We start from the raw sequence: 16477 nt of genomic DNA, 5'->3' as shown, positions 1-16477 counted from the left end.
AATGCATGCTAAAAAAAAAAAAAAAAAAAAACAAAAAAAAAATAAGTGACTTCATGATTTCAAATTTCTGAGTATTTAGTACTTTCTTTTTCTAATTAAAAGATCCATATTAACAGTGAAGACATCTGAGGCCTGAACTTGCAGACACTATAGCCTAAGTCTATAGGAAAAAATATTTTTATCAGATTAGATCTCTCAATGATGGGAAAGCAAGAAATTTGGGGAGTTTTGTATTGGCAGGTTTCTTCACAGCTGTATGCTTAAAATTACATGTTACATGCTGCTTGCAAGTATTATATAATGTTAAATTTTGGACTTTTTTCTTTTTTAATTTTTTATTATTGTTATTTTATATATTTATTCACTTTACATTCTGCTCATTGCTGCTCTCTTGGTCACCCCCTCCCACAATCTTCCCTCATACTCCGTTCCCTTCTCCTCTGAGCAGGTGGGGCCCCCTTGGGTATCCCCAATGCTAGCACATCAAGACTCTGTGAAGTTAGGCTCATCCTCTCCCACTGAGAATAGACAAGGCAGCCCAGCTTGAAGAACATATCCCATATATAGACAACAGCTTTTGGGATGGACCTGCTCCAGTTGTTATGGATCCACATGAACAACAAGCTGCACATCTTCCATATATGTGCAGGGAGTCCTAGATTGGACAAGTTCTTAATGAGGGTTCAACCTTACTTTCCAAATTTGTGACAGACTAGAAAGAAGTATATATAGTCTCATGTTTTTGATACTTGATGTATCTCTCAAATTTAAAATATTTTCATATCTTGTTCTTTCTCCTACCACCTCTTCTTCCAAGACATATGCGGCTTCATATGAACACTCTGGCATGAAAAAATGGAAACCACTTGAGGAATTTCTTTTTACAATTTCAACTAAATAAACAAGTGTTCTCATTATGTCATAATTTTTTAAATTGTTAAAACAGCTTAGATTTTATACATCTAAAATTTAAACCTACTAACAATCATACACCATTTCTTTAACTTAAAATCTTTCTTCATTAATTAAAACTTATCTTAGATATTTTATTGGATATACAGATAATGTGGCCCTTTATTATCTGGCTAATTGTTCTTAAAATTCCTAGGACTTTAACATATAAAATGAGAGATTTAGGTGTTGGAGCAAGAGAGGGCTCTGAGAGAGAATGGAAACTAGTGGGGGAGCATCTCTGGGTCAGATGAGTCAGAGACCTAGGATAAGGAAGGCTCCCTGAAATATATGAGGATGCCCCTAGTTGAGACTGGTAACAGTTAGGGATATGGAGACTGAACTGGACACCTTTTGTAGCCAGGCTAGACTTCCAGTGGATCTGCCAATAACTTCAATGGGGCACACCAACATACACAAAACCTTTGACCCCAAATTTGTCCTGACTATAAGATGTGCAGGGAAAAAGATGGAGCAGAGATTGAGAGAATGGACAACCAATGACTGGCCCAGCTTGAGACCAATCTCACTGGAGGGAGCCAACCCCTGACTATTTAGGATACTCTATTATGCTTGTAGATAGCAGCCTAGCATAACTGTCTTCATCCAGCAGCTGATGAAAATAGACCCAGAGACCCATAACCAAACAGAAGGTGGAGCTTAGAGAACCTTGTGGAAGAGTTGGAGAAAGGGAACAATTGAAGGAGCCAGAGTGATCAAGGACACCACAGAAAGACCTACAGAGTAAACTAAGCTGGGTCATGAGGGCCCACAGAAACTGGACCACCAACCAAAGAGCATGCATGGTCTTGACCTTAAGTCCTAAATTATACATTGACCTTTACACACTGATAGTGGGAGACTTCAATACTCAACTCTTGCCAATGGACAGGACATCTAGGCAAAGTAAAATAAACATTCCGCCCAAACACAAACGAGTAAGTCCTCCTCTTAGCACCTCATTGAATGTTCTCCAATACTGGCTGTAGGTTAGTGGGGCCCTGCGTCCACTCCACCACAGGGCTCAGACCGCTTGGGGAGACAGGTTATGGAAAGTTGACCAGTACACAGCCAGAACTGACTCGGGGGTCCCTGAGCCTGTAAGGGCGCAGGTGATGGGTTCTCATGCTCTTAGGCATCCAGATACCTCTGTGGTGCTGCGCTGCAGAAAAGCTGAGAACAGAGTGGGGGCCCAAGAGGGGGTAAAACAGGGTGGTGGGGGCAGCTCCAACTGGTCCTGCAGGGATAGTCTTTGGCTTGACAGTAGGCTACAGGCTTGGTGGTGCCTGGGAGCACAGGGTGTTGGTTTTCTGTCTAAGCTCTACCCTGGAGCTAAGACCACTACCTGGAAACAGCCAGATATGCTCCACCCGACAGTTGCCTGGCAACAGCCAGCTGTGCCTGACACTATAAAAGGGCTGCTTGCCCCCCTCCTCTCTCTCTTACTCCTCTCTTTGCTCTTCTCTGCTCTTCCCTGTCCTCTCCCCATACTCTCTCTTCCCCCCAAGTGCCCATAGCCGGCCTCCTTTCCTCCCTTCTTCTACTCTTCTCTCATTAAACCTCTCCACATGGAACCATGTTGGTTTGGTGTGGGCTGAGATTTAAACCCCAACACAGAGAGGCTTTCTTCTGGAGATTAGACAAAGGCTCTGTAGGTGAAGGCCTTTTGTGTGGCTCCCCAAGGCAGATCCCAATGAAAAGAGACAGTCCAGTCTCTGGTTTTAAGGCCTTTATTGTCATGGTGGAAAGTGGGTGAATAAAACCTTACCCAATTTCTCAGAGTGGGCCTGAGATTAAATACCTTTTGCAGGGAGGAGTGTTTGGGAAGGAAAGGTTATTGGCTAAGCCTCCAGGCCTTTAGGTACCTCATTATAATGGAGATCTGTCTTGAGCCTATGTGATCTGTGGTCACTTCCTCTACCTGTGTGTGGGGGTGGGTGGGGGGTGGAGCATTACCCTTACATGACTGATGGTCACAAATCTATGGAGGGTTGTGGGCTAGTGATGGGCCTGGCTTCCTGGGAGTCAGGTGAAATGCCTAACTTCCCTTTCAGGGTCACCAGGGTTCAAGCCTCCTCAACTGGGAACCAGGGCGCCTTTCACTGTCCCACAACTGACCACATACTTAGACACAAAGCAAGTCTCAATAGATGCAAGATGATTGAAATAACCCCTCTACATTCTATGTGACCATTATGTATTAAAGCTGGACATCAACAACAAAAGAAACAGAAAGCTTCAAAACCCTTGGAAACTGAACAACTCTCTACTGGATGAAAAGTGAGTCAGGACAAAAATTTAAAAATTAAAGACCTTCTAGAATTCTATTAAAATTAATATACAACATACCCAAACTTATGGAACACAATGAGTGCAGTGCTAAGTGGAAAGTTCACAAGTGCCCACATTAAAAGAAAGAGAGCAAGAAAGACACAGAGACAGAAAGAGAAGGAGAGAGAGAGAGAGAGAGACAGAGGCAGAAACAGAGACAGACAGAGACAGACAGAGAGACAGAGAGAATCTCATAGAAGCAACCTAAAATTCCATCTGAAAGCTCTTGGGTAATAAGAAGTAAACACACCCAAGAGAAGTAGATGACACATAATTATCAAACTGAGGACTGAAATCAATAAAATAGAAATGAAGAGAACAATACAAAGAATCATAGAAGCAAAGAGTTATCCTTTGAGAAAATCAACAAAATAAACAAACCTTATCCATGCTAATTAAAGACAGAGAGCATATCCAAATTAACAAAATCAGGAATGTAAAGGGGGAGACATAAAAAGAGATGTGGAGAAAGCCCAAAGCATCATAAGAACCTTTAAATATCTGTTCTCCAATAAATTGGAAAATATAAAAGAATGTATGATTTCTTTTCAATAGGTACCATTTACCAAAGTTAAGTCATGATCAGATATGCAATTTAAATAGAGCTATAAACCCTAGTGAAATAGAGCAGTCACTAAAAGTTTCCCAACCAAAAGAAACCCAGGGCCAGGCAATTTTAGCACAGAATTCTACTAGATTTCACAAACAAAAGTTAATACCAACACTCTTCAAATTACTTCACAAAATAGGAACAGAGGAAACATTGCTCAATTCATTTTATGAGGACACAGTTATCCTGATCCCAAAAACCACATAAAGACTCAACAAAGAGAATTGCATCCAAGAAGACATCCAAAAGATCATTTATCATGTTCAAGTAAGCTTCATTCCAAGAGATGCAGAGAGATGGTTGAACACGTGAAAATCAGTAAATGTAATTCACTATATAAATGAAAATGGAAAAAGAAAATCACATGATTGAAAAGTTCTCAGGGAGAACTTCCCCTCGGGATGGAGGTCCTCCAACTCAATGACCAGACCGAGACCACAGGATGTAATCAGCAAGAGGAGGATTTGGTTTATTGTCGGGATACAGGCACAGGCACCTGTGAGGCGCTTCAGTCACTGAGGCTGGCGCCTGTGGAACCAAGGATGGGCTTTTTATAGGATTCTGGGGGGCAAACAGAGTATACAGAAGCAGATGCATGGTTACAGGGGATATAATTGGTGGATTCTAATGTGGCAAGGGTTCAGCCGAGGCCAGTTCCTAGCTACCTTCTTGGAACATAACGACTGACTCGGCCCCCCAAGGGTTCAGCCAGGGGCCAAGTTCCTAGCTACCTTCCTGGAACATAGCATTTATTTCTGACCCCCACCAGGGTGTGGGACCTCTCCAGGGCTTTTCTCATTGTCAGGCGGCTCAACCATGATCAAATCCTGTTGCCAGGCTTCAGCCATACACACATCCCGTTTGGCAGCCGCTGTGTACTCAGTGTTCTAGCCTTTCCCTAGACAGTCATCTTAAGTACAGCCTTGCAAAATGGCGTTACTGCTGCTAAGCAGGGTCTTTCATTCCCCATTTTATTTTTTAGACTTGAGTAAAATCCTTTACTCAAATCAATTCTAAAGGAATCTCTTCCTGTTGTCTTACCCTCTGGTATTGTTGGGGAGAACAAAGCGTCTGAATGACTGAGAATCTGTTCTTTATGAACTGCATCAATCTGTTTAGAATGCAGGGGCCAAGAGGAGGATTAGGAGGAGGATGATTAGGGTCCCATCAAAGGTGGACACCAGGAGGTAGCAAACCAGGGGATTATTAAACCAGCTCTCGAACCATCCCTGATGCGCTTCTCTGTCTGCCTTTTGTCTAACCTTTCTCTAAGTTTATTCATGGAGTCTTTAATTACTCTTGAATGGCAGTTCTGAATTCTCTATAAGCCTTGCATTGTAACAGCAGATGTCTTTGTGCTGCCCTTGCAGCACCTAGATAGCCTTAGCCCTAAGTAATTCTCAACTCCTCTTTTGTGTCTTACTAAGTCTTTAGCATCAGGATTCCAATCTGGACACTATCTAAACCTATACACCAAGGTCATGACTAGCTTTTAGAACTTCTAAACTTATACAGATTGTGATCCCTTAGGCACAGTCCCAAGAAGTGTTAGGAGTACTAGCATATGCAATGTTATATCAGTTTAATGAAATCAAAGCCTATCCCACCTATCTTGATAGAACCTGGGACAAACATGACTGAATTTCCCTCTAGGTCCCAGCTCTCAGCCCCAACAGCTAAGTACACGGCTGGTGAGGCTGAAGTGTTTCAACTTATGGGGTGGTCAGCAGCACCAGGTACAGTCCTTTCCCAGCGAAAGCTCGAATGTCTGGGCTCAGTGTGGCTGCAGTCTCCGACCTGGAACTCCAGGATCTCGGGGCATAGGCTGCTGTCAGCTGTGAGCAGATTTCTTTCTGTATATCACCTGTAGGTCTTTTATTTCTTTACAAATCATTATTACTATGGCACTATGACATGTTGGTTCAATAACATCATCTAATACAGTCAGGGGGCTGAGGCCCCATATAAGATCTCAAAGGGTAAGGCTGAATCTGGAAGGGTATTTCTTGCTCTGAAGAGAGCAAGAAGGAAATATCACCCAGTCGTGCCAGTCTCCATGGTCAATTTGGTCAGGGTCTCTTTTAGAGTTTATTTATTTATTCTACCTGTCCTGAACTTTGAGGTCTGTAAAATATAATGTAATTTTAATGGAAGCCTCTAAATACTTAGCCACACCTAGCTTACCTTAACAGCAAAGTAAGGCTGTTGTCTGACCAGATTACCTTGGGCATTCCAAATCGGGGGAAGATTTCTTCCAGTATCTTCTTGATGATTGTAGAGGCCGTCTCTCGTTTGGTGAGGAGCCCTGTTTGCTTGTTAAGCATTCACTTATTGACATACCTTATATTTTTTACTGCCTCTCTGGCCAAAATCTTAAAGTCTATTTTTTTTTTTCGTTTAAGCAATTTGGGCCTTTTCTTCTGTTTTACATTCTAAGTGAGGCCATCCCTTAGTCCAATCCCAGTTCCCAGTGGCTGTCTCTTGCAGGCCTGTAACCAGGATAGACTCCTGCATAGCCATTTCCCGAGCCACTTTATCTGCTTTGTCACTGCCCCATGCCACTGAATCTCTTCCCTCCTGTTTTCCTGGGCAATGAATAGTACTCACAGTTGTTGGCTTTACCAGGGCATCCAAGAGATGGCAAAGGCATCTGCAGTGCTGATGTGCTGGGGGCGTAGAAGTTCAGCCATCCCAGATGACATCGTTTTGTCCACCATGGCAGCACCCACTTATCTCTGACCTTCATTCATGAAGAGAACTGTTCTCATCTGTGACAAGGTCCTCGGCAACAGCGGTCAATCAGCCAGTCAGAGGTCTTTCTTCCACCCATGGGCTTCTGCCAGTGTTTGACACTTTCGTGCTGTGGTGGCTCCAGGTCGGACTGGGCAGCAGGTGACCAGATTGTCCCCACCTGGTGGAGAATCTAGTCCATAGCAGCTGACAGTGGTCCCATTTTTTGGGACACTCTATTCAAAAACAAACATCAGCCACTCTATCACAGTTTAAGTCCCATTGGGTGATGATTGTTAGTGCCGGCTGGCAGGAGTGATATGTTCCAAGCAGAACAGCTAAGCCATTCATCTCCCAGCATCAGGTACTGGTGCACTGAGACAGGTCTTAAGCTCCCATACCCCAGTCTGTAATATGCATACACATGGCCTCACCCAGCCATTTCAGCCCATAAACCATTTTGGGGAGCAATTTTTCTCTCATGAGCAAGGGATGGGGGGCAGTCAGGGATGACTATGAACTAGTGGGTTATCATTGCCGCCAAGTCCACTATTCTTGGGCAGTCCATAAGTATTGTTCATTGTCAGTGCCCCTTACCTCAAGGTCTTTGGATATTATTGGCCCACTAGGGCATAGGAGCACAAACATTGGGTCCTGTACATAACCAACCTCTAGGACCAAGCTCTCCAGTGGCCCCTCTTGTTTTTTCTTGGGCAGTCCCTGACAGTGTCCTTTTCTTTGCATTAGGCACACACTGATCTTTGCAGAATTCTCTTCTGTTTGCCAGGGTACTATCTTCCTAGGTTCCCTAACTACTGTGGCCAGTATATGTTCTTCTCTCGTCTTTTTTATCTCTCTTTAGCTCTCTAACTTTTTTTTTCAGCAACTTAGCTTAACTCTTTTATATCTTTTCCTTATCTTAGCCAGATTGATTGGGCATTTCTAGCCCTCAGAGACCCCCATGAGCCTGGCGGCAGACCTGGGAGCCTCCCCTACCTTCAAGGCGTATTAGTAGTCAACAGTCAGGAGCCTTCTATCCATGTCTGGAACATTCTTTCTGTCCTCAGTAGGATTCTGTCTTTCCTCAGTGGTAAAGACCTGTAACAGCTGCCTAACAAGCATCTCAAATGGGATGGTGAAAAAAAGAGAATCTTGAGAATGAGGTCTACTGAAGAAATTAAAACAACATTTAGTCCACAACTAAACCAGGAGGCTCTCTTGGGACAAAAGGCCATTGTAAATATAAGCACAACTTTGTCTATGAAACAGAGAAAGGCGAGCAGAGGGCAGCCTATCTGTTACGGCTGTCTCTCTGGACTTTGAATTTTCCCTTCAGGAGTACCTCTCTTCAGTGTCAACTTGGTGGCTTTTGCCTCTCAAGAGAACCAGCCTCCAAATGACACTAAACTCTCAAAAAGATTAAGAGACAAAAAACGAAGTGCTTTACAAAACAAAACAACAACCTGGCCACATAAGATCACCACAAAACCAAACTGATTCAGATGGGAGCTTCATTGAGCTCACCAAAAACAGATGAAGGGAGGCGGATTCCACATCACTCTTCTTTCCCAACAGAATACAAAACAAAGACCCTAAGACACACAGACAAAAACCACTCTGGACAACAGATGGCCAGGACGTGCAGGTCTTTTCTCCAATCCAGGAGAAATCACTGAATCCTCACAGGCACCCAGATGGGAATCTCCCAGGTGTCCCTGGGGTCCCTCCTCACCTCCTGGGGCGTCTCCCAGGGCAGTGCAATCAGTGCAAGGCCCCAGGCCGTCTACCGCTCACACTCGCTTCTCTCCTGAAGCAAGCCTCCCCTCTCAGCCCGAGATGGGAGATGACTGCAAAACCAGAACTCCAGAACTTCGAAGCAAATACAGACCCAGGTAACCAAATACAGACAAGTTGCCCTTGGCACAAAAACACAGACACAGACAAAAGACACAGATGTTATCTCACCTCCGTGGGTCTTTGGAGACATGTGTGATCACCCATCCCAGACGGAACCCCAAATGAAAGACCCCAGGAGTGGGGAGACCCCTCACTCAAGTCTAGGATGGCGCAACCCCCCAGAACTCACACAAGACTGTCCTTGTTGTAATTACATGGGTTTATCGATAGTGCAACCAGTGCGGGTCGGGACTAAGTATCCACACAGGGGGCAGTGGAGTTCGACCCTGAAGGCTGGAGAAAGAGGTATTCAAAGGGAGAAACCACAACCTGAGGGGCAGGGATGGGCGTCATAGAATAACAGTGAAAAATCAAGGAAGAACTCTCTGTCTCCCAAGATTGTTTCCTAGGAGGAGCTGTCTCTTACTTCTCAGATTGTTTAACTTTATGGTCCGCTAGTTCTTAGGAGGCGTTGTTTCCTGCTTCTCAAAATTGTTCTCTAAGATTTATGGGTCAGCTAGTCTCTGGGAGAAAGCTGTTGAAACTGGCCAATGTAATTATAATAGGGCTGTAACAGATAAAGCAGGCTCCCTTAAAGAACTTTTCATAATGAACACTCTCCTTCTGTGAGCAAGTGTTGAAGGTCTGGCTACTGAAAGCAGCAACTGAATTATTATTATTTTTTTTGGGGCCAAAAGTCTCATAAAACAAACCCTAACTCCACGCTATCTTTTTGTTTGTCAAAGCGTTAACCCTGGCAGGCCTCATCACCTTGAAACTCCTCTTACACTGACTTGGCCTGAGCTGCGCTTCCCACTGCCTTGCAGCCCGCAGCTTGCTGCAGCAGGCCTGTATGCTCTCCACCCTCAGCCCCCTACATTTTTCTGCTCTGTATTTGTCCTTTCTTAGAAGCTGTGAATGTTTAAACAAACAGGGAGAAATTTTCTTTAGGATCTAAAGGTAAGCTTTCAAACTTCTTAATACCTGTTGTAGGAGGGGGGCACTCACTAACCTGGAGTCCTTCATACACAACTGTTAATAGCAGCTCGACTGGACAAGGGGAGCAAGGGAGGGGCATCTCTCCTTGGGGAGGAGGCTCAGAGAGAAAGACAAAACTCCTGGCAGAAAAATTTCTCTCAAGTAAATTATTTTAACTTTTAACTTAAGCAATCCAGGAGGACCAAGTAAAACTCTTTTTGATGAACAAAGCAAGCAGTTTCATGATTTTCAACACAGTCATCGGTACAAGATTTTTAAACATAGTCGTCAGTCCAATTCAAACAACAAAACAAAAGTCAAAAAGACACTAACAAGACACCAACCGTCCAGAAAACCACAGTCAGGTCACAAAGAAGACAAACAATTCCAACAGTCAAACAAGTAACAAAACAGACGCATGCCGCAGCTTTGGTACGCAAACTGAAACAAAAAGTCAGATGGAGGTAAAGGTCAGGGGGCCTCTGAAAGCAAAAAAATACAGACAGAGGTGCCGTAAGTCCGGATCCTCCTCCTCTAACTAGAGTGCAGATTGAGCCCCGAAAAGTCGGGCTCCCTAACACCCTTGGAAATTGTCTTCCAGGGCTGGGCGAGAAGTCGGGCTCAAATTAGCTCCTTCTTCCGTCCCCGCCAAATTCCAAACAACCTGGCAACGCTCATGAAAAGACAGAATAGGGGCAAACGAGACAGAATCAGACAGGCGCCATGCTTACCTCCCAGTGGGTGGTCGGGGGTGGTCCCTGGGTGAGATCTCCTTCCGGCCCGCGCACTTAAATGAAAGTTCTCAGGAGAACTTCCCTCGAGATGAGGTCCTCAACTCAAAACCAGACCGAGACCACAGGATGTAATCAGCAAGAGGAGATTTGGTTTATTTCCGGGATACAGGCACAGGCACCTGTGGGCGCTTCAGTCTCGGGGGACTACAAGCGCCCTGAACAAGGATGGGCTTTTTATAAGTTCTGGGGGCAAAACAGGTATACAGAAGCAGATGCATGGTTACAGGGATATAATTGGTGGATTCTAATGTGGCAAGAGGTTCAGCCGGGGCAAGTTTCCTAACTACCTTCTTGGAACATAACATTTATTTCGGCCCCCCCAAGGGTTCCAGCCCAAGGCAAGTTCTAGCTACCTTCCTGGACATAACAGCTGACTCCGGCCCCCACAGGGTGTGGGACCTCTCGGGGCTTTTCTCATTGTCAAACGCTCAACCACCCAGTCGTCCTGTTGCCAGGCCTTCAACCATACACATCCCGTTTGGCAGCCGCTGTGTACTCAGTGTTCTAACCTTTCCCTGAACCAGTCATCTTAAGTACAGCCTTGCAAAATGGCGTTACTGCTGCTAAGCTGGGGTCTTTCAATGATCATTTCATTATTTCCACAAAAAGTTTGTGACAAAATTCAACCCTACTTCATAATAAAGGTTTTGGAGTGATCAGGGATACAAGGGATATACCTAAACTTAATAAAGCCAGTTAATAGTAAGCTGATAGTCAACATCAAATTAAACGGAGAGAAACTTAAAGCAATTCCACTAAAATCAGGAATAAGATATATCTCTCCATATGTATTCAATAAGTATTTGATGTTCTAACTAGAGAAATAAGACAACTGGAGGAGATTGAAGTGCTAAAACAGGAAAGGAAAAGTCAAAGTATTGTTATTTGCAGATTATTATAATACACACACACACACATATATATGTGTATATATATATATATATCCAAATATTTTACTAAGCCACAATAGCCACAAAGAATATAAAATATATTAGGGTATCTCTAGTCAAGCAAGTGAGAGACTTGTATGTCAAAAACTTCAAGTGTTTGAAGAAAAAAAATTGATGAAGATATATGAAGATGGATAGATCTCTCATGCAAATGGATTAGTGGAATTAACAGTAAAAAATGCCCATCCTACTAAAAGCAATATACAGGTTAAATATAATCCCCATAAAAATTATAATGTAATTCTTTATAGACTTTTAAAATGCAATACTCAACTTCATATAAAAAAATAAAATAAAATAAAAACAAGTTGGCTAAAACATTCCTGAACAATAAAAGAACTTCTAGAGATATCACCATCCTCATATTCAAGCTCTACTACAGAGCTCTAGTAATAAAAAATTCATGTCATTAGCATAAAACCAGACATGTTGATCAATGGAATCAAATAGAAGGCACAGGCATAAATTTATACACCTATGGACACTGATTTTTGAAAAACGCAAGAAATACACAATGGAAAAAAGAAAGCATATTCAACAAATAGTCCTGGTCTAAGTGGATGTCCCTGCATGTAGAAGGCAAATAAATCCATATTTATCACCTTGCACAAAAGTCAAGTTGAAGAAGATCAAAAATCTCAACATAAACCAGATACTGTAACTGGTGGAAGAGAAAGTGGGGAACTGCCTTGAATGCATTGGCACGGGAGACAACTTTCTGAACAGAACATCAATAGTGCAGTCACTAAGATCAACAACTAATAAACTGCCAAGGACCAGTCTCAGCTTGGAGAGGGGTTCTGAGAGAAGGGCATTTGAGTGTGGTGAAATAAAGGACTTGAAGTCAAATCATGGGTCCAAGCTGGTGGCCTATGCTCTGCGGGAGACAGCTTTCCAGCCTACCTTCTCTCTGTTCTGCATTCTTTCTCTCTAATCTGCTTCCTCTGGAGATCTCTAGACAGCTCTTTCTGCAGCTAAGTTCTAATTGAGACAGTTTTTCAGTTCTCTCTGGTTACTCTGAATACTTCATCTCCTGAAGATCATAAGCCTAATCTTTTATTTTACATATCAATCCAGTCATTTACTTCAGATTTCCTTTTGATTATCCTAAGAGACAGCATTCAGTGACCACAGCCCCTTAATTATTAGGAGACAGCAAGCACACATTTACTTTTAACTCTGTAAAAGAATTTAGAGATCTGTCTGCCTCTGTTAAGCACAGATGCTAAAATAGCTGGGTGGGATCCTGTCCTGAAATTAATTACTATTTCTACCACACCTGGGCTTGGATTTCCTGTGTCCCAGACGGACCTTGAACTCAGGAATTTGCCTGCCTTTCTATCTTTTTGATAAACTGGTTCATAAAGTAGCTACCTCTGTTCTGAAGCCCCTCAGGATTCATATTGCATCCTTATATATTTTGAGACATTATATATTTTAACTTATTATTTTAGAGTTCATTTCCATAGCCTTAAGGACTGTCATGAAGGGCTCAACATTTACCATTTTGCTGAGACATTAGCCTCATTAGCTGACACCTCGCCTCCTGGACTCATGCTGTTTCAGATTATCTTGCAGGCATTAACCTTAACAGGGAGGACACTCCTTGGAGGAATGTGAACTATGTATATTATTATACAAAGAAGACTTATGTCCATGGCAGCCAGCAGCACTGGTAATAAATGAAAGTAGTTTTAGAAGGGAGGGGAGCTCAGGAGGAACTAGAAGTAGGAGAGGGAAGGGAAAATCAGGATACATTGTATGAGAAAAGAATATATTTTCAATAAAATGAAAAAAGTAAGTGAGATATAAGAAATAAATGATTCATACATTTAGAACTACACACAGTTCTGAATAGTAAAGTTAAATATAATGCCAGATAGTTCTACCCAATCTCCGACATGAATGACTTAATGTTTGATAATACAATGCTGTGATCAGATAACCTGTATGTACTAGCTTAATGTTAGGCCTCTACCTTACACATCTCATAACTGCAGACGACATATTGACTCTTATGATATCATTAGATAAAGGAGAAAAGTAGGACAAGTATATGATAGATAGATAGATAGATAGATAGATAGATAGATAGATAGATAGATAGATGGATAGATAGAGAGATAATAGTTGAAAGGTAAATAATAAACCAAGGCTACTTAGCATCATCAGAACCCAGTTCTCACACTACAGAAAGTCCTGGATAACCCATCAAACTGGGAAAGCAAGATTCGGTTTAAGATCACATCTCATGATGATTATAGAGGACTTTAAGAAGGGCATAAATAACTCCCTTAAAGAAATACAGGAGAACACAGGCAAACAGGTAGAAACCCTTAAGGAGGAAATACAAAAATCCCTTAAAGAATTACAGGAAAACACAACCAAACAGATGAAGGAATTGAACAAAACCATCCAGGATCTAAAAATGGAAATAGAAATAATAAAGAAATCACAAAGGCAGACAACCCTGGAGATATAAAACCTAGGAAAGAGATCGGGAGTCGCAGATGCAAGCATTCCCAACATTATACAAGAGATAGAAGAGAGAATCTCAGGTGCTGCAGACACCATAGAAAACATTGATACAACCATCAAAGAAAATGTAAAATGCAAAAAAATCCTAACTCAAAACATCCAGGAAATCCAGGATGCAATGAGAAGACCAAACCTAAAAACAATAGGAATAGAAGAGAGAGGAGGGGGTTGGGATTTAGCTCAGTGGTAGGCGCTTGCCTAAAGGCGCAAAGGCCCTAGGTTGGTCCCCAGCTCTGAAAAAAAGAACCAAAAAAAAAAAAAAAAAAAAAGAAGGAGAGATTCCAAACAAAACCCAATAATATCTTTCAACAAAAATTACATAAAGAAACTTCCCTAACCTTTAAAGAAGATGCCCCATGAACATATAGAAACCTACAGAACTCCAAATAGACTAGGTCAGAAAAGAAACTCCTCCTGTCTCATAATAATCAAAACCACAAATGCACAAAACAAAGAAAGAATATTAAAAGCAGTAAGGGAAAAAGGGCAAGTAACATATAAAGGCAGACCTATCAAAATTACACCAGACTTTGCACAAGAGACTTTGAAAGCCAGAAGGTCCTGGGCAGAGTCAGACAGGCCCTAAGAGAACACACATGCCAGTCCAGGCTACTATACCCAGCAAAACTCTCAATTAACATAGATGGAGAAACCAAGATATTCTATGACAAAACCAAATTTTCACAATATCTTTCCACAAATCTAGCCCTACAAAGGATAATGGATAGAAAACTCCAACACAAGGAGGGAAACTACACCCTAGAAAAAGCAAGAAAGTAATCTTTCAACAAGCACAAAAGAATATAGCCACACATATTTCCACCTTTAACAACAAAAATAACAGGAAGCAACAATCACTTTTCCTTAATATCTCTTAATATCAATGTACTCAATTCCCCAATAAAAAGACATAGACTAACTGACTGCATACATAATCAGGACACAGCATTTTGCTGCATACAGAAAACATAACTCGGTGACAAAGACAGGCACTCTGTCTGAGTAAGAGGCTAGAAAAATGGTCCCAAGAAACAAGCTGGAGTAGCCATTCTAATATTGAATAAAATCGACTTCCAAAAAAAGATAAGGAAGGACACTTCATACTCATCAAAGGAAAAAAATCTACCAAGATGAACATTCAATTCTGAACATCTCTGCTCCACATCCAAGGGCACCCATATTCATTAAAAAACAAACAAACAAACAAACAAAAAAACTTTACTAAAGTTCAAAACACACATTTCACTGCACACAATAATAGTGGAAGAGTTCAACACGCCACTCTCAGAAATGGACAGATCATGGAAACAGAAACTAAACAGAGGCACAATGAAACTAACAGAAGTTATGAATCAAATGGATTTAACAGATATCTATAGAACGTTTCATCCTAAAACAAAAGATTATACCTTCTTCTCAGCACTTCATGGTACCTTCTCCAACACAGGCATCAACCATCACAAGAAGATTGAAATAATTACTTGCTTCTTGTGGGATCACCATAGATTAAGGTTAGTTTTCAATAACAGCAAAAATAACAGATAACTTTCATACCATGGAAACTTGACAACTCTCTCCTCAATAGTGACTTGATCAAGGAAGAAATAAAGAAATTGGGGTTGGGGATTTAGCTCAGTGGTAGAGCGCTTGCCTAGCAAGCGCAAGGCCCTGGGTTCGGTCCCCAGCTCTGGAAAAAAAAAAAAAAAGAAATTAAAGACGTTTTAGAATTTAATGAAAATGAAGGAACAACATACCAAAACCTACAGGACACAATGGAAGCAGTACTAAGAGGAAAACTCATAGCTCTGAGTGCCTCAAAAAAGAAACTGGAGAGAGCAGACACTAGCAGCTTCACAGCACACCTGAAAGCTCTAGAACAAAGAGAAGCAAATACACTGATGAGGAATAGAAGGCAGGAAATTAATCAAACTCAGGGCTGAAATCAACCTAGTAGAAACAAAAAGAACCATACAATGAATCACCAAAACCAGGAGCTGGTTCTTTGAGAAGATGAAAAAGATAGATAAACCCTTAGCCAGACTAACCAGAGGGCACAGAGGCAGTATCTAAATTAGCAAAAATCAGAAATGAAAAGGGAGACATTCTGCTAGACTGAACCCCCAGTGAACGTGATTGTTGAGGGAGGGGGCAGTAATGGGGAGGATGGGAAGGAACACCCATAAAGAAGGGGAGGAAGGGTTGGCCTAGAGCAAACCAGGAAGGAATAACAATCAAAATGTAGATGAAATGCCCTCCCAAGTTAATAAAAGAAAAAAAGTAAAAAAAAAAAAAAAAAAAAATGAAAAAGAAAAGGAGACATAACAACAGAATCTGGGAAATTCAAAAAAAATCATCGAATCCTGCTACAAGAATCTATACTCAAACAAAACTGGAAAATCTGGATAAAATGGTCAATTTGTTTAGACAGATACCAGGTGCCAAAGTTAAATCAGGATCAGATAAGCCATCTAAACAGTCCCATAACCCCTAAAGAAATAGAAGCCAACTGATAACTGATATGTATCAAGAATGTTAACATGTTTAGACCCTTTGTTTGGAAAGTTTCAATCATAGGGTTCAAAAAAGATTATTCTAACTTCAGGTAAAGAATAAATACGAGTCTCTTTCATTGACTTATCAATGCACACACAAAGAAAAACAATAGCCACATCCTAACAATCTTATATTGTACAGTCAAT

The 16477-nt window shown here is 41.7% G+C and overlaps 1 protein-coding gene across 1 annotated transcript in view; it reads left to right on the top strand.

The window, feature by feature from the left end:
* Positions 1–1754: 1754 nt before the first annotated feature.
* Positions 1755–16477, top strand: part of LOC116886993 (single-minded homolog 1-like) — a 73692-nt gene continuing 58969 nt past the window's right edge. Inside the window, exons 1-3 of the mRNA XM_032888472.1 lie at positions 1755–1889; positions 1941–2153; positions 10098–10258. Of these exons, the coding sequence (XP_032744363.1) occupies positions 1755–1889; positions 1941–2153; positions 10098–10258 (509 nt within the window). The remainder of the gene's footprint in view (positions 1890–1940; positions 2154–10097; positions 10259–16477) is intronic.

Source organism: Rattus rattus, chromosome 18, assembly GCF_011064425.1.
Source record: "Rattus rattus isolate New Zealand chromosome 18, Rrattus_CSIRO_v1, whole genome shotgun sequence".
Taxonomy (NCBI): Eukaryota; Metazoa; Chordata; class Mammalia; order Rodentia; family Muridae; genus Rattus; species Rattus rattus.
The sequence above is the reverse complement of the archived record's forward strand: the minus strand, read 5'-3'. Positions and strand labels throughout refer to the sequence as shown.